The sequence below is a fragment of the Doryrhamphus excisus genome, chromosome 19 (genome assembly GCF_030265055.1).
Source record: "Doryrhamphus excisus isolate RoL2022-K1 chromosome 19, RoL_Dexc_1.0, whole genome shotgun sequence".
NCBI lineage: Eukaryota > Metazoa > Chordata > Actinopteri > Syngnathiformes > Syngnathidae > Doryrhamphus > Doryrhamphus excisus.
In genome coordinates this window covers 3,653,456-3,678,751 of record NC_080484.1, presented here as the reverse complement: position 1 = coordinate 3,678,751, position 25,296 = coordinate 3,653,456, and the positions used below count along the sequence as shown (strand labels likewise).

The 25,296-nt window shown below is 41.2% G+C and overlaps 1 protein-coding gene across 3 annotated transcripts in view; it reads left to right on the top strand.

Annotated features, from left to right (window-relative positions):
- dcc (DCC netrin 1 receptor) overlaps positions 1–25,296 on the top strand; it is a 278,686-nt gene that overhangs the window by 61,220 nt on the left and 192,170 nt on the right. For all 3 annotated transcript variants that reach the window (XM_058057939.1, XM_058057938.1, XM_058057936.1), the window contains exon 2: positions 15,008–15,361. In XM_058057939.1, the coding sequence (XP_057913922.1) occupies positions 15,008–15,361 (354 nt within the window). The remainder of the gene's footprint in view (positions 1–15,007; positions 15,362–25,296) is intronic.

Sequence of the window (25,296 nt, the reverse complement as noted above, 5' to 3'; positions counted from 1 at the left end):
AAACTAATTTGTAAAACCTCAATGGCTTCGGTTTAGACAACTTGCCAGAGGCCACACCCAATCGATGCCAGTGTGTTTGATTACTTCCTTACCAAACCTGTTGCTGTTCGACTTTTCTTGCATCTTTGAACAGACATAAACAGACGCTTTGCCTGTCTGTCACTGGCTGTACTTTATATTGGCGGCAGCTAGTTAGCAGATACAGATAATTTAGATGGGTGAACAGTTACAGATACAGACAGTGGTGTACTTTACCATCACTAGTCTGTACAGAACAGCTAGATTAATGAATATTATCAGTTTCTCTAGTATTTAAAAATTGGGTGGATCACAAAAAAACTTGACAGAAAATAATTTAGAAGCACTGCTTCAAATGATAACAAATGGCCACACAGATTATGGCCTTTTTCACGGGAAATCTGCTTGGTAAATAAAGTAGTGTTCAATTTAAATGTTGTCAGTCATAAATAATACAAAGTCATAAAAAAGACAATACACACAAATAATCCATTGCCAGGGGCCCTTGGAATCGTGTAACAGCTCCCCTGGCCAATAGCACTACAATGGGACTGTTAACTCCTTGAATCCCAGCCATTTTTCTAAAGCCGTCCCTCTGGGTACCGGCCATTTTTATGATTTTGACTGATTTTTCAAGGCACACAGAGTATTGTGTTGATGGGCTACATAGACATGGTATATAGCAAAGGAAAGATTAGACTTTCATCTTTCATCAGGAAAAAGGGTTAGATTCTACCTTTTCCCGTTCTTTAGTAATCAGCAGTTGAACATGGGTACATTTCAGCAAAATATCAGTTCTCGACAAAAAACATGAAAAAAATGATTTTTGTGAACTTTCACTTTGGCCCAAATTTTGCCATATATATTTAGCCAAAATATCCAAACAATGATTCCACAACATAAACATCACAACAAAAGTTGTTTTTACATAATATATATATATATATATATATATATACGTATATATATATATATATACGTATATATATATATATATACGTATATATATATATATATATATATATATATATATATATATATATATATATATACGTATATATATATATATATATATATATATATATATATATACGTATATATATATATATATATATATATATATATATATATATATATATATATATATATATATATATATATATATATATATATATATATATATATATATATATGTATATATATATATATATATATATATATATACGTATATATATATATATACGTATATATATATATATATATATATATTTTTTTTTTTTTTTTTTTTTTTTTTACAGATATAACACCATGAACTGTCTACAGATTTCACATTTCCAACTGAACTGCATAAACATTTTCCTTCAATACATAATCTCTAGGAATGAGGGGGTACACCACTGAAATTGATGCGGATTGATCAGAAGTTGATATATGTATTGTTTATTCTTCAGCTTTATGTGTCCTGTGTATGCATGTGAGTGGTGCTTGAGACTTTATCATGTAATTATTTTTAATGAGCTGTGTGAAGTTAGGAAAACATGGCAAGTGGGAATAAACTGTCCGCCTTGTTGACTGTATTTTTCTCACCAGCTAAACCAGCCGAAGCAAGCAAACGAAAAACAACAAAACACCGTCAGTGACTGATGCATGATCGTATCTGTTGTCCTGTGAAATGCGCCGTGAATTTTATGAAACACGTTTAAGATTGCAAGGTAGAAGAAGAAACCCTAATAAAGTGGAGCCATTGTGACAAATGGCGAGCCAATTGCACTGTGTACGTGAATGAGGCCCCACTGACCTCCTTTGTGGCTGCTGTTTGCAGAGTCAGTCTAGAGGCGGTCGCTGTGTGTGACTGGCCAATTACAGAGTGTGAAGAGTGAATACATAATGAGCATTTTGTTTAAACATAAATATGGATAACGACAAAATATACTTGCTTCATACTCTTTTCCATCAAAAATGCATTATTTGTAAGGGACATTCGTTTATAATGAGTATCCGGCTCATCCCTAGAGTTCACAGTGGGTGTGGTCCAGCTTGTAATGCAAAAGAAGCTGTGATGCATAGTGTTGTATTCAAGCACATGTTATGATGTAAAAGGATGGCTCCCATCTAAACTCAACAAGTCGTATATTCTGACATATCCATTATTTTACACAGCTCAAATATTATCCACTATGGTAGTTTAACAATAAACTATATAACTGTATGTAGGTTTTATTTAAGGTTTTTTTTTTTCTTAACAGTGATGATCTATATCGTTTAGCGCTGCTGGGAGGACAGTTTTTGTAAAAAATGCTGGAAAGCACATGCTACTATAGTAGCACTATGGCCCACCCACATAGTAGTTAATATGTAGTAGTAATGTTAGTATTATACATTATACGTTGGTATTGTATTGTCTGTTTTTATCCACCTATTGTGTTACTGCGTGTGTGTGTAGTTCTTTTGACACCAGGAGTAGGAATTGTGTGTGACGGGGCGATGCTCCATGCTTCGTGGCCAATATGGTATGCCTCACACAGGTACAGTACAATTGAGTAACATACGTATATTGGCTCAAACGTGACATAACACAATGATGACACGACACAATAAACTTAGAATTATAATCATAATTATATTTTTTTTCTTAGAAAAATGTAAAAATGATTTAATATTGTTTGATATTTACTAGCACAATTATCAATCAACAAAATTAATTACTGTGACAGGCCTACACATTATCTTCTTAAATGAAGATGAAAGTAAAAACAACACTATTCACTTTTATTAAAAGCATATTTAAATCACTGATATAGGGGTCAGCCATATATAATCTCACCAATGGTGCCACATTGAGAAGCACCAGTTGTTTTTTATGGTTTAAAATGTTCTCTTTTTGCTTTCGAATGTCATTAATTTCATTCAACTTGTCATTCTTGTCAGTCAACTCAAAGTGAGCTGAATGTAGTTGAACGTTGGCACCACATGCAATTCAATTAAAATGGTGCTAATTAAAGAAGCGACTGACAGATAGCCAGAAAGTATTTAGTATGGTTCCCTTCAGATGATAAAAGACACAGCAGAATACTGAATGCTCATTCAGCTTGCACAACATCGTGCCATGATGACCACTGTCCCTTTACAAGGCAGCAGTCATTTTCCCGCAAGCGTGGCTCATTTACATAAATTATTTATGCATAAGAGCCAGAGAGCACATCTTATTTGCATTTCACTCTCTACATGTGTTTTTGTTTGCTGAGTAAATAGGGTCAAGTCTTAACATTTTGCATGTATTCTCATTACATGCGAAAAGGCCAATGCATGCGAAATCATGGACCAGGGGAAATAAATATGCAGGCAAACACTGACACTAAACACTTTAACGTGGGCGGCACACTTGCATGGTTAGAAATGGTAGACATTTACAGATGTGTTTCGGGTTTACACTATGCACAGCAACCACTTGAATATCAGCAAGATGAAATACTTGAAAACAAAGTTTATATGTATAATATATATATATACATATATGTGTGTGTGTGTGTACCCTGCCTCTCACCCAAAGACAGCTGGGATAGGCTCCAGCACACCCATGACCCTAGTGAGGATAAGCGGTAGAAAATGAATGAATGAATGAATAATTAGGGCTATCAAATCATTAAAACATTTGATTGCAGTTAATCACATATTTGTCAAAATTTAATGCATTTAATCGCAGATAGAAATAAGTTTTTAGGTAAAAGAAGAACTACAACAACTACAACAATATTTACATCAATTTTAATGTAAAGAGATATCAATTTCACAACTATGGGCCATTATTTAAAACAATACAGTCAGCAAGCATATTTTTATACTATTTTTCTTTATTATTGGCATATTAGCATATTACAGTGTTAGCTCAGTTTTGCCTCAATGCACCTTTCCTTCTTGAAATTTACAAATGAAAATACCTAAAACACAGGGCAATAGTCATAAAACATTAAAACATTAATCAAAACTGCAAACTCAATGTAATTTAATTTATCTTTTAAAACATATTAAAATATATAAATATTACAGTTGATATTATTTTATTACAATATTGTAACTATTAATTAGATATCAGACAATTTTTTAATGTTTAATGCAAGTTGCGATTAGTGCTACTTTTTTGAACGCACCATCTACCATTCTCAAACATCTGTTTGTAAACCTCATGTCGCGGTTACGCTAGGCGGTGTTGCGATGCGACCCCAGGATGCAGAGAGCAGGACCAAAAGTGCAAATAAAAGGTTGTTTAATGCAAAATGGCAGCAGCAGGAAAACACAACAGCCACTACAACGCAAAGACAATTCGCAATGAAGCCACAACAGAAAGAGCACGCACCTGAACTAAATAGGGATAATGAAATTAGAAGCAGGTGTGTGAAAAGAGCAGGGGTACGGAAAACGGAAGAGAACAACAAAGGAAGTGGTTACCAAAATAAGGGCATGGAAACTGGAACAGAGGCAAAGAAGGAAACTAAGAGAGCAGTCACATCGTGACACCTCAAGCTGAAATGAACTTGAGTTCTGCAGCAGGACAATGATCCACAACACACCAGCAAGTTGACCTCTGAATGGCTGATGAAAAACAACATGAAGACTTTGGAGCGGCCGAGTCAAAGTCCTGACCCAAATCATATTGAGATGCTGTGGCATGACCATAAAAAAGGCCATTAGGTTTAGGTTAGGTTTAGCAGGCAATCAAATTTTTCACAAAAACAGCATTTGCATTTGCAAGTTTTTTTTTTAACAAATTATGGTCCAAAAATTGGCCTGGGCTTTCATTTTTTTGGTTTCTCTGGTTTTGCTTTCAATTTTTAAGTAATGGAGATCACTTTAACTGATCAGCCTTTGGTTTTCCTCACTTCATCATACGCTATCCCCTCATCAATCAACGTTGTCATCAAACTATGCTTTTCTTCAGAACAATGTCAGAAACAATTTTTTTCATTTTTTTTTCTAAATGACCTCATTAATTGAACTCCACACTGCTATTATTTTGAACACACCCCTTTTAATCGGTTACTCAATTACACAGACTCAGGAGCATACATATCATGAATGTTGGATGTGTTGGTTTTCTATGACTCACAAACCTCACAGACTTATTTGTCATGGAGTAATATAATTTCCACCCAAAACTGTGATTGATCTAGTTACTCATGTTTGACTGGTATTATTTTGAACACAACTATAAATCTATGACAGATATGATTATGAAATCTGAACAGAAACTTACCTAAATGACCCTGCTACATAAACACGCAGACACACACGGTCACAAGAATCATTCATTCATTCATTCAGTCATTTTCTACCGCTTATCCTCACGAGGGTCGCCGGGGGTGCTGGAGCCTATCCCAGCTGTCTTCGGGTGAGAGGCGGGGTACACCCTGGACTGGTATCACAAGAATCAAAAACAGACTATGATAATGATGACTGATTATTATTGGTGTGCATGTGTTTGGGTGTGCCTACACAGGTTAGGAGAGCTCAGATGTTACATTAAAGAAGGGATTATGGGAATTATAATTCAATGAGACGCAGTCGGCAGCTGACAGGTGAAACTTGTTAATGAAAGCTTAATGCTAAACTGCTAAACAAACACACATGCACACACACACACACACACACACACAACAATGTTGTCCAGCTGGTGTCTGAGCTCAGTCCAGATGGGACCCTGGTTGGGAAATATGTGTAACAGCAGGCTCATGGTCTGTTTTGTCATGCAACACCTGAGCAGTTGTAATCAGTATCTGTTGGTGCCCAGCCATGAATTACTTTTTTATTTATTTATTTATTTATTTATATTGCTGAAAAGCACTGTTTTTGCAGCACAATACCATAGCTTTTGATGTTAGAACTTAAAGATGACCTATTATGCTTTTTCCACTTTTCTGACCTAAAAATGTAGTTACAATGTAGTATCCTCCTGTTAAACTATGCAAAAGTTTCACATAATGAGGTTTGCACATTTGGAAGTGAGCCCTGAAAGATGGGATGGCTCAAAACGGCCGGTTTCATACTGCTAGAAATGCCTGGAAAGGCAAAGGCACAGTTGTGTCACGTCCGGGCTTGCGAGTTTTGCAGTACGACCCCAGGATGCAGAATGGCAGCAGCAGGATACAAAACCCACCAAACGAACTAAACCAACGACAATTCACAATGAAGCCACAACAGAAAGAGCACACACCTGAACTAAATAGGGATAATGAAACTAGAAACAGGTGCGTGAAACGAGCAGGAGCAAGGAAAACGGAAGGGAACAACAAAGGAAGTGGTTACCAAAATAAGGGCATGAAAACTGGAACAGAGGCAAAGAAGGAAACTAAGAGAGCTGTCACAAGGGGGTGAAGCCCGCTCGTGACCCATCTGGCACAAGTGGTTGGAGTGCATTTTAATCTGTCAACCAAACTATTTTATGAACATGGGCCAGTATGCAGCAGGACAGGCCGACAAACTTGCTGAAGCTGTACACCTTTCCAACGTTACTTGGACGTGTGGAGAGTCAGAAGGGCAAGCAGTAAATAACAGTTTATCAGTGACCTAACTGTGTTTATTTTGTGTGAGTCATTGAGCAAAAGCGCTTGTCTGTGTAGCGTTATTACATAGAGGAAGCGTGGCTGTTAATAGCCTTTTCCCACTACAATTAGTGGCTCTGCACAAGTTTTTTACACACTGGTAGTCCCACAAAGAACATTAGACGTTACCGATGCTAAAGTGCTAAAGACTTACCATTTAAAATCAAAATCAAATCAAAGTTTATTTATGTAGGACCTTACGACATCCTAATCATGCCCAAGGCGCTACAAGAGTAAAAACAAGTTACAGAAAAATAAGAGAAAGATCAAATCAAATAAGATAAAAACACTAAAACAAAATAAAATAAAAATGCACAGACAGACTCACATCTAAAAAAAAGCTATAATCATCATGTGTCAAATGCCAGCCTAAATAAATTTGTTTTTAATTGAGATTTAAAAACGGACAGCTCTATTATAGGCCTTAAAGAAGGTGGGAGGGAGTTCCAAAGCTTGGGGGCAAATGCAGAAAAACTGTGATTCCCCCATCTTTTGTATTTCATCCACGGGACTTCCAGTGTTGTGTGTTGAGAGGAGCGCAAGGCTCTGGAGTGGTGACGGACAGTTAAAATCTCATCCAGGTATGCTGGAGCGAGGTCATTGATGGCCTTGAACACAAATAAAAGAACTTTAAAATGGATTCTATTTTGTGCCGGGAGCCAATGGAGAGAGCAAAGGATTAGAGTGATGTGGATGTGTTTTGGAGAAGTAGTAAGATGTGGAGGAGGGACTGATTTACACCAATGTAGAGGGGGTTGCAGTAATCAGGCCTGGGGCTGATGAAGGCATGAATTGCTTTTCCAAGGTCTGCTTTGGTTAGAAAGAGCTTCACCTTTGCCAGGTAAAAATTTTTAATGACAGGAGCAAACTGAGAGGAAGGAGTGCTAAAATTGGGTTGGCTGTGCGGTGCATCAGGGGTAAAAACAATGTACTCTGTTTTTCCTTCATTTAAGTGAAGGAAGTTCTGAGACAATCATTATTTGATGTCACGGAGGCAGCTATGGAGGGGATCTAATGACTTCTTGTCATTGAGCATTACCAGAAGGTAGAGCTGTACATCATCTGCATAAAAATGAAAATGGATATTGTGCCTGGAGATTCATTCACTCATTCATTCATTCTTTCATTCATTTTGTACCGCTTTTCCTCACGAGGGTCGCAGGGGTGCTGGAGCCTATCCCAGCTGTCTTCGGGCGAGAGGCGGGGTACACCCTGGATTGCCAACCAATCACAGGGCACATATAGACAAACAACCATTCACACTTACATTCATACTTATGGACAATTTGGAGTCGCCAATTAACCTAGCATGTTTTTTGGAATGTGGGAGGAAACCGGAGTACCCGGAGAAAACCCACGCGTGCACGGGGAGAACATGCAAACTCCACACAGAGATGGCCGAGGGTGGAATTGAACCCTGGTCTCCTCGCTGTGAGGTCCGAGTGGTTAGTAAACCACTAGACCGCCATGCCGCCCGTGCCTGGAGATGATTGATCCTAATAGTAGCATGTATACTGAAAATAAAGTTGGTCCACGGATGGAACCGTGGGGTACGCCAGACGAGAGGGGAGTTGTTTTGGAAGAAAAGTAATTGCTGCAAAAGTCCTGTTAGGGAGATATGGCATGAACCATTGGAGAACAGACCCACATATGTTCAAGGCAGTGTTCAAGGCGGGAGATGAGGACTGTGTGATAAGTATAAGAAGCTGCTGTAAGATCTAAAAGCACCAACACAATATTTGACAGATATGACTGGAGTGGTAACATGTATGACGTCTAGAGGACAGTTGGTGGGGTTTAACAGTTGAACCGATTTTTTAAGAAGAGGAGTTGAAATTGGCTCAAAGTTCTCAAAGGTGTATTTTACGGGGCAGCAAGGTTTCTTTGAGAGATGAGATCTTTGGAATGGATTTTCGAATTGTTGAAACCTTGTCCTTAAAAAAACAGTTGAAATATATTACACATTTTCAGAAAGATCATTATAAACAGCAGTGGCCGGATTAATGACAGAATTACTGTAATTGTCATTACAGTCATTACTCATCGCACCTCATCGCACCTCATCGTACCTCATCGCACCTTATCGCACTGCGCCTGGGAACCAGGGATGTCCAAAGTGTGGCCCACGGGCCATTTGTGACCACATTTTCTATGGGCCTGTGAACAACATATTGTAAAAAAAAAAAGTAACTAAGAAAAAAATGAAAGTTGCAGAAGAGTTTATACTAAAAATTAATAGGTCTGACACATCACTTACACACATACACAGTAAACATATAGCTGGATAATAAACAATACATATAGCAACTTCTCATCAATCCATGTTAATTTCAGACTAAAAATAATATACCAATTTAAGCCACACACCTTTCCGACTAACCACACCCACATCCGATTCCTGCCCTGCCCATTGTCGAGAACAATCACACCCACTTCTGTAATGCCCTGCCCATTCTGAGTATAGATCATTTAGATGGGTGAATAGACACGGATACAGATAGTGATTTAGTCGCTCATCCCGACTAGTGAGCTAACTAGTTAGCCTCTCCAATTTACTTATTCTAAAGTTACGATTTCAAAGAGAGTGGAGCAGGATAACAAATGAGACAAAAACTTCCAACATTTACTCACTCGACCTCAGTCACGGTTCGACTTCTATCTCGGTAGCCAGTTAATGTAACGTCAAGTCTCATGACATTACTAATGCCTAGAGACCAGAATACGACATAAAACTTGTCTTTCAATATTTTTTACTATTAATATGAGATTTCTTGCCAGTTTTTCTCTTTGATTTTTTTTCCTGTGGTTGAGTTGGCACATGTACACACAAACACACACACCCCAGAGTCTTAATACGTCTTCTTCCAGGCTCTGGCCCATGATGGGAGAGTTTGGCTGTTGTCCACATTTGTGTTCACATCAAACTCCAGGATGGCTTTATAGCTTACCATGCCTCCACCAATGTAATATATTCAGTGCCTGATTTTAGTGCTAGACCAGCAATGCGAATGATTATGAAAGAAACATACCACAGTATCCCACTGTTTGTTTCAATATTGTTTAACAACCCCTTCATTGAGCGGGATGGGGTCCCTTTAAACAGTGTGCTTCATGTTGCAGCCATAAGGCTACATAGTTGCATCAGTACATCTGTAGTCCAAAGCATGCTGTACTGAACTGATTTAAGCAATGCAGCTAGAAAGGAGTGGTTCACCTTTTTCGCTTTGTAATGGGTGATGCATTATGTTACCATTAGTGTTGGTGTTCACTGTCAGGTCACCTGATGAGATTAGGATCAAAGCTAATTACAGTTTTCTGGGGCTGTAATGGCATACTGCCTTTCAGGTACGCATGTACATGTTTTTCCTCCAGCCCATTTGTGACAAGCTATTGGACCTGTACTCTGTACATTATTCACATGATGACAAAATGGAATTGCATTTTGTCTCACTCCTTTGTAGACATGATAATATATATGGAACATTTACAATTTCACACCAAACTGTTTTATGAAAATGGGTCAGTATGCAGTTGGATGAGCCGACAAACTTGCTGAAGCCCTACACCTTTCCAATGTTACTTGGTCGTGTGGAAGAGTCAGAAGAGCCAGCAGTAAGTAATAATTTATCAGTGTACTAATTGTGTTAATGTCGGTCATGAAACAATGCTTGTCTGTGTAGCACCATTTTTTTGTTCCATAATGCTCAGGATCTTAATTATTTTTTTTTAGAATGACTGTATTACCCGTCCAACCTCAGCAGCAATGGCATGCTGTGAGCAGCCTTGCTTATGCAGCGCGACGATCCGGCCACTTTCAAGAAGAGAAAGTTTAAGCTTTCTGCCTGACAGAAAATTTGAATTTTTAGCAGATTTTGGCTTTTACAGCCTGTGGTCCTAAACTTTTGATCAGGCATTTATTTAATTCTGTTATTATTACAAGTCCCAAAAGTCTTGCTTTTGCATATTGTAAGTCAATATATATTAATATATATATATATATATATATATATACATGTGTATATGTATGTTTCAGTCTGAAAGAAGAAGAGTGGTGTTTAGCAGACAGAAAGTGATAACATCAAATTGCAGGACAACTAGGACAAGGACACACTGAGGAAGTGTGTATGTGTATGTTGTGTGTCTGTGCGTGCAAGTGTCTGAGTGTGAGACCAGTGGGAGTCAGTGGAGATAGAGCTGTCTGGATAGTGATTTACAGAGGGAGAGAGAGTAGGGGGTACGACTGAAAGGGAATCAATAAGAACAAAAGAAAAGAAAAGAAGGGAGAGATGGGGGGGTGAAAAAAGGGAAGGAGGTAAGTGTGGATAGATTCGGACTTAAGCAACCATCAGGTTGGGGGAAGACCACCCTTTGTCTGGGGCCATGCCAAGAACATATCTTAGCATTCACACAATTATAGCTAAATCCTGTGTTACTCACATGCATAGAACACACAAATGGCATAAAATACTGTACTAAAACTAAATACTATAATTGAATAAGACAGCAACCTTTCCATTTCAATAAAAAGACAACTATGCTGCTCTTTATTACTGTCACTTCATAGGACTTGATCATTTAACGTGCTCAAACAGAGGGACCTGGAAGTTATGTGTAGTTTTGAAGATTTCCAGTGATTTCCAATGATTTCCAGTTGTCATTGAATGTGCCAAGTATGACTGAGTATGATTGTAGTTGATTTTTGCTGATGTTGTTTTGGTGTAGTTATGGCCAGCAGTAGCCTATGTTTTTGTAATGAAGAGATTGTTGATGAACCGCTCGTCATCCAGGTAGATAAAACAATACCTTTTATATCCATGTGGATATGTGGCTGCGCATGAGCCACACATCGAGCCAGAGTTACTAAAGGGTTTAAAATACATCAAATGACTACGATGTCTTGTATTCTTCATGATATGACTTAAAATACTGTACACTAAAATTAGTACATAACACATTAGGTGAATTTGCACATAGAATCGGATCGGTACCGCCAATCTATCCAGAACCTTCTTGGAAATGCACATCCTTTGCGCTCACAGTGCAGCAATGTTTATGTCTGTAAAAACAGTGAAATGCAAGTGATGTCGTCAATTTGCGTCAATTTGTCGTCACGTTTCAGAAGCTTCGCATCCATACTGTATTAACATGTCAAATTTGTGTGGTAATGTGAACGACGACATGAAATATCATATTTAAAAAAAAAATCTGATTTGTGCACCGTACCCTGCAGTTTAAAGTAGCCTCATTTTCAATGGGAAGAGTTGAATATTGAATTATGGAAAATGGCTAGCATTGTCACCCGGGAGGGACTCTCAGTGGAACTGCTACTCCTCCGCATTGAGAGGAGCCGGATGAGGTCGCTTGGGCAACTGGTTAGGATGCCCCCTAGCTGCCTCCTTGGGGATTTGTTCAGGGCACGTCCAACCGGTAGAAGACCTTGACGAAGATCCAGCCACGTTAGAGAGACTATGTCTACCAACTGGCCTGGGAATGGCTCGCGATCTGCCTGGAGGGGCAGTGTCTGGGGAGAAAGAAGTCTGGGCCTCCCTGCTTGGGCTGCTGCCCCCACCACCTTGGATAAGCAGTAGAAGATGGATGGATGGATGGATGAAATGTCCTGAATGGGCTGAGCATTCTGATGTTTGAACTGCTTCTGAAATATAAAAAAACAGAGAAATTTGAAATGTTGGAATGGAAAAATGGAGATTGTCGAAATGGGTAAACATGTTCAATGATTACTTGAGGACCAGCAACCATTGATTTGGGAGACCACAAATCTACCACCTGAGTCAGGTCACCCTGTAAAATAAACAAAATGTAACAGTAAAATGACAATCCACAGGCAGTGGGCGCCAAATGAATTACCCATTGATTTTCAACAGGGAAAGTGTCCCAAAAAATATGAAGTTACAGTAAATATGATATAATTTCCTGATAAGTCCTGATAGTTGGCCAACATTTCCTAAATGAGCTGAACTTTTTGATTTTGTATTGCTTTGATTCGGTTGAGAAATGTGCAAAGACAAAAATAGACAAAACCAACCACCTGTACTTATTTACCACAGTCAAATATAAATTCATTTATAAACTGATTTGATAGTTTGGTCTGGCTGTAGAGTTCAATAAATATATCTAAATGACGGACTGCTCATATCTTTGCAAGAGGGTAAACATGCAAAATCAGATCCAACACCAATTTTCAAGATCTCTGATATAACTCATAAATAATTCACAGACTTGGGGTTATGGGAAGTTGGAACCATGACTTGAAGCTTTTGCATATATGTATAATAGTTCTTAAAATTCAATTTAACTCTCACGATACAACATCTACTTGGGGGTGAGTGTTAATGTTTTGCGACCCCAGTAGAAAATCGGATATGCTGTTGTCTTACATATCACTTAAGATGTTTGATCATTTTAAATAAGAGGATGTTCCATGACGTGACTTCTTGTACTCAGCCTACGTTGAGGCTTTCCGGGAAGCCCGCGGGCGCTGCATGACGTTTTGGACCGTACAAACTGCCTCTCTGATCAGGATAAAAGCCTGTTTCGTGGTGTCAACATCAAACGCAAGAAGCAGTTGCTGCTCTCTCTGTCTGAGTCTTTTGCAAGATCACAATGAATATAATATAAGAACATGAAAACAAAGAGTTGTTGAAAGGTGTTGGTGACATGTAATGTGTCATATAATTTCACTGCTTTACCTTAACTACCTTACAGTACATTGTGGGTTATCAAATGTTTTGTTTTCCCAGAATGTGTCCTGTCTTGCTACAATGTTTTTTTAGAAAGTGATTCAAATGTGGTGCTTTCATTGTTGTTCATTGGGGAATGTGATGTAACCCCCGAGAGGCTGCCATGTGGGCCAAAAAGCCATAGAACAAGCCTAAACTGTTGATCCAGATCCAGAGTTAATCATCGGACGCTTGCAGATTTAAAGTCTCAAAATTGGGGATGTGATGCACAATTATGTAAATCTATGCATATTATGTCTTTTTTCATATTTTCTTTAATTCATTCATTTCTTTCAGCGCAGTTTAGCTATATATATATATATATATATATATATATATATATATATATATATATATATATATATATATATATATATATATATATATATATATATATATATATATATATATATATATATATGTGTGTGTGTGTGTGGCTAAAACTGATAGGAGCAACCACTCTCCCTGATTTTGAGTTTCACAGTGAATCAGTAACAGAGTCAAAGTTAATTGTGATGTAAACATGCCTTAATGCTCACATGAGAAGATCAGTGAACTGATGTTAGGTCAGATTTACCATTTGAAATGCTGCAGTAGCGCCCTATTAGTCACTATGAAACTGCATTTCCAACTCACCTGCAAATTTTATTGCTAAATCTATAAACCATCACCGCATCCATAGTTTTCCTTTGTATTTTACTACCTTTGTTGTCTAACAATCTCTTTATGGTGTGGTAGAGCTACAAACGTGGCTTGATCGAAGTGGAAGGCTACCTCGGGGATACAAATTGGCTCTTGGCTATAAATAACACCTTGTGCAGCGCAGTTTAGCTAAGCATAAATGTGCTGGGGAATGGGCACCGTGTGTATTTTGATAAAACATGTTGACAGGCAGGCAGTAAAGCAGGGCAAATCTCCTGTTTCGGTAAACAATGCTTGTTTTAGTGCCACACTATACTGGGAGTGCAGGCTCTAGGACCAGGCAGGCCTGGCCATAGAAAAATCAACATATATATTTTCCTGTCAGATGTGTCAGGACAGAAGTCCACATTTTGTCATTTTGCATGTATAACTGTATAATTGGATTGTCAGTGGGTTTGTGATGACACGCATGAACAACCGTGAACAGTGTTTTTGGCAGCCATGATAGTTTAAGTCTTTTGGACAATTTTAAAATTAACACATTTTTGTCACTTGTCTATGTGGTTGTTTTATCTGAGGTGTTGAATATAGAAACATTCTTGGCTGTCGTGTGATTCCACGATAGTTGGAACACAAATTGGAAATATTTTTTTGTTTGTTTAAAATCTTTGTCCTGTATTTTTTTTCCCGCTTGTAATCATGATCAACCATTTAAAGGGAAACTCGTTAAATCATCTTGAACATTTTCAAGTAGAAAGCATTGTTACCAGTATTGATATTGACAACACTTTACTTTACTTTTACTGGGATTCATACATTTTAAGAATAGCAGACCCCCTACTTTATATCTCTCAAGGTATCATACTCTTTCCCACTTGTGTTAATAAAAGTCATATCCAATATCCAGTGGTTTTTATTTTATTATAACTAGATGTAACACTATAACTCAATGTAACTTTATATACAGTAACTATAATAATAATATATGTGTCTCTGTATTACTCTTTCCTGCAGGCTCAGGGGCCTACTTGTCACCTTCCTCATCTCATCCAGGAGGTTTTGTGGACTTCATATTCACCCAAGAGCCTCAGGACACGGTGACGGTGCGAGGCGGCTTGCTGCAGCTCGACTGCCAAGCCCACTCAGACACGGCAGCTGAAAGCCCCACCATCACCTGGCGGAAGGACGGTGTGCTTCTCAGTGCGCTGGTGGATGAGCGGCGGCAGGAGCTGGCCAACGGATCACTGCTGGTTCAGAATATTGTACACTCGCGGCACCACCGTCCTGACGAGGGAGAGTACCAGTGCCTCGCCACACTGGATGGCCTGGGAAGTATTGTGAGCAGGAGTGCTAAAGTCACTGTGGCGGGTAAGATTCAAATTACAACATTTTTCAAAGTGTTCCCCACTTGTGGGGTTATTTCAGTGGACATGTACTACCCTATAAATCGGCAGATCTGTTTACTTTATTAACATGACAGCATGTAATTTATGTTTTGACATGGCTACATTTACAATTTAACACATGTTCTCTGTATAGCATGTGGAGGAGTGATCACATTCATTAAAGGAAAGCTGCTTTTTTTGGTTTTGCCCATCATCCACAATCACTGTGTGAGACAAGAACACACATTGTTCTTTTCTGTGCATTTTAGATAGCCACCTCATGCTGACAGTTTTTCACTAACAATAAAGGTAATCGAAATTCACCTATAACGCCCTTTTAAAAAAAACATTTTAAAAAGGTGGACAAAAGGAAAAACCTAAATATTTCAAGAGAAGACATATGAGCCAAGAAGAAAAACTGGAAGAAAGAACTTTGGGAATACAACAACATGAAATAACTTCTATGAAATGAAAGTGAAATTCTGAGAAATATGATTCAATATTAATAAATAGAACATTTTTGTAGAGCATAGAAAAGTTGTTTATGACCTTGTAAATATGTTTTTCTACCATTATTACAGTCCTGCAGACAGGAAATAACACCCCACAGTGACCTTTACACTCCTATTATTCTTTGTTGACACCATGTTGCTAATGTGCAAAATACAGGATCACTGCAGGAGAACAATAGATGGCCTTGAACTTTCAAACGGAGTGGGGAAAAAGGACAAAGTAAGAAGTTTAAAATGTACCACTTCCACACGGAATGGAGGAAGAAACTGTTTTCGCTCTATCATGTTGGACATGCCATGGTTGACTCCATGCAGTGTGACGATAATGTCATGTCTTATCAATGTTTTGTGTAGGTGAGGTTGGCAGGCAACAAGACGTTAACAGGGAACCACCAAAAAAACAATAGTAAAAGCTAGCAAGAAAACACTACATGTAGCAAAGCGTGACAAAAGATGAAACGGACAACAACTAGAGTTCCTAATTTAGTATGGATGCGAGTAGCAAACTTATTTTTATTCTGGTCACTAGGCATCACAATGGAGCCATTACTTTACATTATATTACCTTGAGCACTGCATTAAGTCATGAAGTCAGCCATGGCATGTCTGACAAGATAGCATGCGATTGACCCCCATTACACATGGAAGTGCTAATCTTTTGGCTTCTTAAGTTTAGAAGAAATACATATGAGGCTAACTGGTTAGCTCACTTGCTTGCTAGCTAGGAGCCATCCCAAGTCCCTGCAGCATAAAAGCTGTGCAATGTGGTATAAATAATAAATAAAATGAGTGTAAAGGTGACAATAGGGGTGTTATTTCATTTCTACATGACTCTAATATAAAAAAAACACATTTAGAAAGCCATAACCAGGATTTGCATCCATCCATTTTCTGTACCGCTTATCGTCACGAGGGTCACGCAGTATGCAGGAGCCGATCCCAGCTGACTTAGGGCGAGAGGCGGGGTACACCCTGGACTTGTCAACAACCAATCACAGGGCACATAGAGACAAACAATCATCCACACTCACATTCATACTTATGGACAATTTTGAATCGTCAATTAACCTACCATGAGTGTGTTTATATGTTCATTTAGCCCTTTTATTTGTCATTCATACCTATGGTATTTTTCTGCATTTGGAATAGATTTCTCCATGAAAAAATAGAATTGTAAAAGTATAAATTTTTTTTTACAATTTTTGGCTTTCTGGAACGGATTAATTGGATTTACATAATTTGTATGGGAAAAGTGTGTTTGGTTAGATTTGGTAACAGTCAAACCTTCTGGAATAGATAAATTACACTAAACAAGGTTCCACAGTATTTAAATAAACGCTTACAAGAAACACTTAATGTTTTATTGGCGGCACACATTTCCTTCATTTCCACTCTCTATCACATCTGGTAATTGTGCTTATTGCTATTAAGGTTACATTCCCTAGGTAGATTTTCAGAGCAAGTAGGTCTCGAAGTCCCTCTGCTGCAGTGATTTGCATGTTATTATCCCTCAGGTTTGTTTTAGTGTGTTTGTCAAACAAGGATGAAAACGGCAATCCCTTTCACAGATGGCTGGAGGTTTGAATGCATGTAAGAAGTTGAAAAGACGCAATGTTCAGCATGTTCAGTTCCAGCCTCTTCGTCTTTCTCCTTGATGCTTCTTTCTTTCACTCCCTAGCCCACCTCTCCCCATCCTTTCATGTCTCCTTCCCTTCTTTCAAGTGGTGCTATGACCCATTTCTCCCTTCTCTCCTAATTGTAAATGCTACATTATTTTTTATTTTGTGTCATCACATGACCCTTTTCACATTGTACGTTGTAAGTTTTGGACCAGATTAAAATTGGGACATAATATTACATACGACAACATTTGGCAGTGGTTGCCAAACTTTTTTTGCAGCGTCCCCCTTTTGAAGATCAAAATGTGTTCATTATATTCCCCGGAGAATTAAAAAAAAACCTGAAAAACATCACTCATAACTTTACTAATCACTGCAGTGGTCACTTTTACAGTTGAAACAATACACTGGCGAGTTTACCAAGCCACCAAGACTAAATAAAACCTAATCATTTTTCTCTGCAGTACAATGAAGTGCATAACTGCCTGCTGCAGCGTGGCTACACATTATGACAGTCCACAAAGCAGCACATGAGAGACGAGAAAGACTATGACATTTTGATGACCTTGATGGGTATGGTGGAGACAGTGATCTGACGATTCCCGAGCCTAGACACGTCATAGTATGAAAATCAGATGAGTGAATTTACTCCTATCACAGACTTTGGGTCATACATTTTTTCATTTACACTATGCCTTTATCTATTACCATTTTCAAGATACAACCTTTAGAAATAGTGTCATGTGACCACAGCACATTCTCCCAAGTCCCAATGCTTTTTTTGCTGACTTTGCTCCCAACTCCCTTGACATCAACAATCAGCTCCTGCCTTGTAATTTGTCAAGGCCATCAGGTGTATGGCTGCATGGATCTCCAAAGCAAGGATCTTGGATTTCTTCCATTTACCAATGATACCACCAATTTGTCAATGATTTCAACTAGGGATGGCCAATATTATTAGCTACTGATAATTATCGGCCCAATATTGGGATTAAAAGGTGTTATCGGTCGACATCGGTACCGGATTGCAACATTGCTGAAATTGCGGAGTTAACATTCCACCGACAGGTCTTATTGAGTCTTTAAAAATACAGTGAGTTTAAAAAAAAACATCGAAGAGTCTAATAAAACCTCACACAGCAACGTAATAGGTAGATAACAACAGATGTAAGTGGTCTTAATCCGGTGATGTCACTTCCGGAAATGACACTTTGCATCACAATGGACTATAAAACTATATATATGTATATATAGTTTATTATAGTGAATTTACCATTCTCTTTAAAATGTACAAGCAAAGTTGATGAATCATATACTAAGTGATTCTTTAAAACTAGTCTCTAGAGAATGCTGGCTGGTTAGTCCGGATCAAATGCAATATAATAATAATAATAACAATAATGCATAATAATTTTAAATGACAAATTAAATTGCTCAATGAATATTTAATCTCCCCTCCGTGAATCACCACCTTATCCTGGTGGAGGGGTTTGAGTGCCCGACATTCATCACATTGCGTGGAAGTCGGGAACAGTACCTTTGGATTGGCAGACCGGGGTGGTGGTCCCCCTTTTCAAGAAGGGTGACTGGAGGGTGTGTTCCAACTATAGGGGGATCACACTCCTCAGCCTCCCTGGGAAAGTCTATTCCAGGGTGCTGGAGAGAAGGGTATGACCGTTGGTCGAACCTCTGTTACAAGAGGTCTGTTCTGTTCACAATTTTCATGGACAGAATTTCTAGGCACAGCCAAGGTGTTGAGGGAGTCTGGTTCGGGGGCCTTAGAATCTCATCTCTGCTATTTGCAGATGATGTGGTTCTTATGGCCTCTTCGGGCTGTGACCTTCAGCGTTTACTGGGACGGTTTGCAGCTGAGTGTGAAGTGTCTGGGATGAGACTCAGCACCTCCAAATCAGAGGCCATGGTTCTCAGTCGGAAAAGGGTGGAGTGCTCCCTCCGCGTTGGGAATGAGGTCCTGCCCCAGGTGGAGGAGTTTAAGTATCTCGCGGTCTTGTTCACGAGTGAGGGAAAGTGGGAACGTGAGGTCGACAGACTGATTGGTGCAGCCTCAGCAGTAATGCGGTCGCTGTACCAGACCGTCGTGGTGAAAAGAGAGCTGAGCCAAAGGGCAAAGCTCTCAATTTACCGGTCAATCATGTTCCCACCCTCACCTATGGTCATGAGCTTTGGGTCATGGCCAAAAGAATGAGATGGCCGATACAGGCGGCTGACCTTTCCTCCGTAAGGTAGCTGGACTCACCCTAAGAGATAGGGTGAGGAGCTCGGTCATCCGGGAGGGGCTCAGAGTAGAGCCGCTTCTCCTCCACATCGAGAGGAGTCAGTTGAGGTGGCTCGGGCATCTAGTACGGATGCCTCCTGGACGCCTCCCTGGTGAGGTGTTCCGGGCATGCCCAGCCGGGAAATGGCCCCGGAGCAGACCTTGGACACGCTGGAGGGATTATGTCTCACAACTGGCCTGGGAACGCCTTAGTGTCCTCCCGGTGGAGCTGGTGGCTGGGGACTGGGAAGTCTGGGCTTCCCTACTAAGACTGCTGCCCCCCCTGACCCGGACCCAGATAAGCAGAGGAAAATGGATGGATGGAATATTTAATCTTTATTTCGGATGCTTGTTGGGAGTCGACCAGGTACTGGAAACCCCTGTCCCTTCTTCTCACGTCCAAAATGGCCTTGACCAAGAATGCGGGATGGTCGTCGATAAGCCTGGGAGGTGGAGGAGGTACCTCTGGAGAGCTGAGGTCACTGACCTTGACGGGTTTGAGGAGACATGAAATGTGGGATGAACTCCAAGGGAGTCTGGGAGACAAAGCAAAACAGAGGAGGGGCTGATGACCCGTTCCACGAGGTAAGGGCCGATGAACCTATGCCGGAGCTTCTTGGAACTGGTGTGGAGGGGCAGAGCCCAAGTGGACAACCAAACCCTCTGTTTGGGCTTGTATTCTGGTGGCGGTTGGCCAGGCGCTGGTTGCGCTCCGCTGTGCGTGCCAGGGCCATCCGGGTGTTGTGCCAAGCCAGGTGAGCGCGACGCAGGTGGACGGACACCGAATGGACAGCCGACTCTGCCTCCACAGAAGGGAAGGCTGGGGGGTGGATACCCATACGCCCCATGGAAGGGAGAGAGACCCGTGGCAGAGCTGACCAGGGAGTTGCGGGCATACTCGCAAAGTTGATGTCCCAGGAGGCAGGCTGCTGGTGGCACACACAGCGGATGGCGGCCTCCAGGTCCTGGTTCGCTCGCTCGAACTGGCCGATGGTTTGTGGGTGGTAGCCCAAGGACAGGCTGGCGGTAGCCCCCAAGGCCTTGCAAAAAGCCTTCCATACGGCTGAGGTGAACTGTGGACCCCTGTCGGAGACTATATCGAGGGGATGCCCCCCGGAGGAGAAGAGTCCTTCATGGCATCCATCACTCGCTTCACCACGTCCCACTGAAGGCCCCCCAGGATGCGGGGCTGTGGAAGGATGGTTTCCCGGTGAGGTGCGTGCGAGGGACATTCTTGAGAGGGCGTCGGGCTTGCCATTCCGGGAACCTGGGCAGAAGGTCTGGGTAAAGTCGAACCTGGTGAAGAAAAGGGCCCAACGTGCCTGCCGCGGGTTAAGTCTGTGAGCAGAGTGGAGGTAAGCTAAGTTCTTATGGTTCGTAAGTACGATGAAGGGGATCGCCGAACCCTCCAGCCAGTGCCACAGGAATAGACGAGCTAACCACAAATGCTTCGTCAAGGAAGCAGTCGTCTGAGCCAGAGTTGATAAAAGCCTTGATATCAATACTGATATCAGACCAAGAGAGTGTACCTGGCGAATGCAGTCGGCTGGCCGCAGGAGTGGTTGGGGCAGGAGGCGTGGTCAGAGAGTCCAATGACGAACCAGGAAGGAGCGTGGCCGTAGCTTGGGAGCGTTGGCTGTTGGGGCGCAGGGGATAGCGGGAGATGGTGTGGTCAGCTTGTCCACAGTAGATGCATATCTATCATATATATTTCGGCCGGCGTGAGGCGATATCCGTCAAGCTGCATCAGTTCCTCCGGTGCCAGCATCGAGGGTGTCCCCATGGAGGTGAATGGCCTGTCGTAGAGGGAGAGCTCATCGAGGGAGCTCCGAAAGGAGGTGGAGAAGCCAATCCTCCTCGCGGAAGTTCAGACGCTTTTCGATGCGGACTGCCAGAGCGATCAACTCATCCAGATCGCCCGGCATCTCCAGGGGGATCATGTGGTCTCTTATCCGTTCCGCGAGCCCGTCGGAGAACACGTCCAGGAGAGCTGAGGGGTTCCAGTGGATCATCGCTGCTAGCGCACGGAACTCGATCGTGCGGAACTCGATTGCATAATCTGAAACACAGAGCTTACCTTGGCGAAGCCTCAGGAGGGTCAGAGCTGCCTCGCGGCCGAGAAGATTCTGTTGGAACACTTGCTCCACGGCCTTTTCAAATGAGAAGAAAGAGGAGCAGATGGCTGAACGCCTTGTCCGTGAGGTGGGAGGTGGTAAAGACTACTCGAGCGCGTTCAATGGGAAAGGCGGCTGCTTGGAGCTCAAAGTACAGCTCGCACTGGGTTATGGGCGCATGTCACCTGAGTCCCCGGAGAATCACTCCGGTTTGGAGAGCTGGGGGCACACGGCTGCAGAGCTGGGCACCACCGGCAGAGGGGGAGGATCCGGATGGATGTCCACAACCGGAGGTGCAGCGAGAGCCGGGTGGACCTGAAGGGTCGACAGCACAGTGTTGAGTTAGGATTCGAGGGCGGCCATGCGTGCATCTTGCCAATCAGCCAGGTTCTGCACACTGGTGCCAAGTGCGCCAAATTGTTCCTCCTGCTTGGAGAGGCGCATGGCTTGAAGACGGAGGGACTTCTTGACCGGGACTGCGTCGCTGGGATCCATTCAGTTGGCCAGATTATTCTGTTACGTTCCTGGAGGGTCTGGGTTCCAGACAAGGAAGTAACAAAACGCGATGGTGTCGAAAGGGAGCACCATGGAAAACACACAAAAGGGGACTGGCTTAAGGCGAGCGCTGCTGAACACACAAAAAAAATTCTGGGAAGCGGGGCAGCAAAAGCACAGCGTATGCTAGGCAATAATCTGGCATTCCCCAGCTGTCAGCTGTCGGCTTAAGTGTCAGAGGAATAATCAACCTCAGGTGCATTCAGCAGCTCCACCTCCAGCCAGGAACAGAGGGTCTGGAACGATAGAAAACACAGGACAGGGGCACAGAGCAAGGGCACCAGGATGTGACAGTTCTGATAAATAGCCTCCATATCCTGGATGAGCAGATCATTTTGATGTTGGAATTGTGGTTGAGAAATGTGGGAGTAATTATCTGACAAAAAATGGCAGAATTTGAGAAGTCGGAATGCAACACTGGAGAATGATTGCTAAAATGTTTAAATGAGTGGAATGACTACACATAAATGAGGATTTAACCAGCAACCTTTGGGTTGGGATTCCACCAATCTTCCACCTGAGCTGTGTCACCCTGTACAATAAGCAGACTGTTGCAGTAATGGAAATGATTTTCCACCAGTCGAGGCACCAAATAAATTGCCCATTAATTTTCAGTGGGGAAAAAAAACTGTCACAGAAAATATAAAATTCCAGTAAATATGATTTTTTTCCCCCTAAAGTCCTGGCAAGGAATGTGTCCCGAATGAGCTGAATATTTTGACATTCGCTTTTTTCACTTGGTTGAGAACAATACTTTAACTCGCAGTATACTTTTGTCGGGGTTACAACAGACAAGGGTTACCTTCAACAAAACATTTGTTTTAAGGTTTGCAGATTAAAAACGTAGCATGTCTGGTCAAAGGGTGAATTAAAAATCTGAATCTGAGTGTCCTCAGAGGATATGTGTTTTATGTGTGTGCATTTGTAGGCAGCACTGTGATCCACACATGAACCGACAGCTGCAGAACTTACATAAGACACACAATCTGAATTTACATCAGTGTTCCATGTCACCTCCATTCTGGGTGATGTCACAGTGGCTTTGCGTCCTTGCTGCCATCAAAACAAAGCAACCTCCATCTTGTAAAACAACAGAATAACATGAATGTTTGTGCAACAGGCGAGGATATCATTCAAAATGTCATGATAGCAAACAACATTAGATTTGAGACGTTTCTTGGATGCATGAAAGCCTTGCTCATCCAGACGCAACCAGCACAAAGTTCTCGAGATTTAGAACCATGTTTGCCCTTGAATATTTTATAATATATATTTGATGATACTCACAAGAGATAATTAAATTAACTCAAGTACACAGAGTGGCTCATTGGCCAGAGACAGCTTTAGGGGACTAGAGACAATGCTTGACTGTCCAAGCCCATGTTTCCAAAGAAGTGCATTACAGTTTCTCAATCATTAACAGTTCAGGTGCATTAGCAGGGTAAACCCTAGGGATGAGCCGGATCTTGTTTATAACGAGTATCCGTTAGGGATAATGCACTTTTGCCGTATATGAGTGTGAAACTAGTACACTTTGTCTGTATTGGTGTTCAAAGAAAATGGTCATCATGTATTCACTCTTTACGCTGTGTGATTGGCCAGTCGCACACAGCAACCGCCTCTCCCGAGACGGCAGTGGCTCAGCGCCTTCACACGGTGAAATTGGGAAGTTGTCAAAATGCTTTATTAGGTTTTCTTCAGCTCACCTCTATTTTGGTTTGTATCTAAATTTACTTGGTAAACTTGTTCCGTTACATGCACAGCACAGACACACAAAATACAAACGGCTGGCCACAACATTAAGTACAATTGCACAGCAGCACAAGAGTGGTACAGGTATTTATGGCTCACCTGAGCTACTTAATATACATTAAAACCTGGATGGAACAGTGACAAAACAGATATAATCATCATTGGTCCCAATAACATCAACAACGGCACTCTCATTCCATCCCCTCATATACCCAATCTACTCTTTCACTTGACCCTACTCTTTCATTTGAACTCCACGTGAAACAATTGACCCAGACTACAGTTTTAAATCTTAAAGGGGACCTATTTGGCCCTTTGACCTTTGGCCCTTTGTATTGAGTTGTGGATTACGATAGAGCAGCTCTACACGATAACCAGAACAGAAAGCGTTCTAGTTCTTCCAGAATTTGCACCTATTCAGTTGTATTTCTTTGGATTTCGTGGTTCCTGCGAAGACGGTCTGTTTTTAAGGCATTCCACCCACGGCCTGCCTCCAGGCACTCCCAGTCTGCTGTGATTGGTCAGACTGCCGAGTGCATAGAAACATTTTCGGTGTCTCTAAACAGTTTAGGAGTTGAAAATGGTCAGTAAAGTGTTGGTCAGTAATAAACACTGATTTTGCCTACTGCCAAGTGCATGTAAAGACTTTCCGGTTTGTGCCGGCAACTTTATAAGAGTTGAGAAACGGCGATTTATCTTTCTTAAAATGTTATCATACATATGGCCTTCATCATACAGCCATACCTATGTATTGGATCCTAAAGCCGATCTGGAATTGGAGAGTGTACAGTCCGAAGTTTCTCAATTCTAGTAAGTAGTAGCTTTGGCATTTTAGTGTTTTCCACAGCATCGGTAACATGTAATGTGTTTTGTGGGACTACCAGTGTGTAAAAAAACCTGGATAGAGCCACTAATTGTGGTGGGAAAAGGCTATTAGCAACCCCGCTTGCTCTATGCTATAATGCCACACAGCCAAGCGCTTTTGATGCGCTCCATGATTTACACAAAATAAACACAGTTACTTACTACTTGCCCTTCGGACTCTTCCACATGACAAAGTGATGTTGGAAAGGCGTCAGGCTTCAGCACGT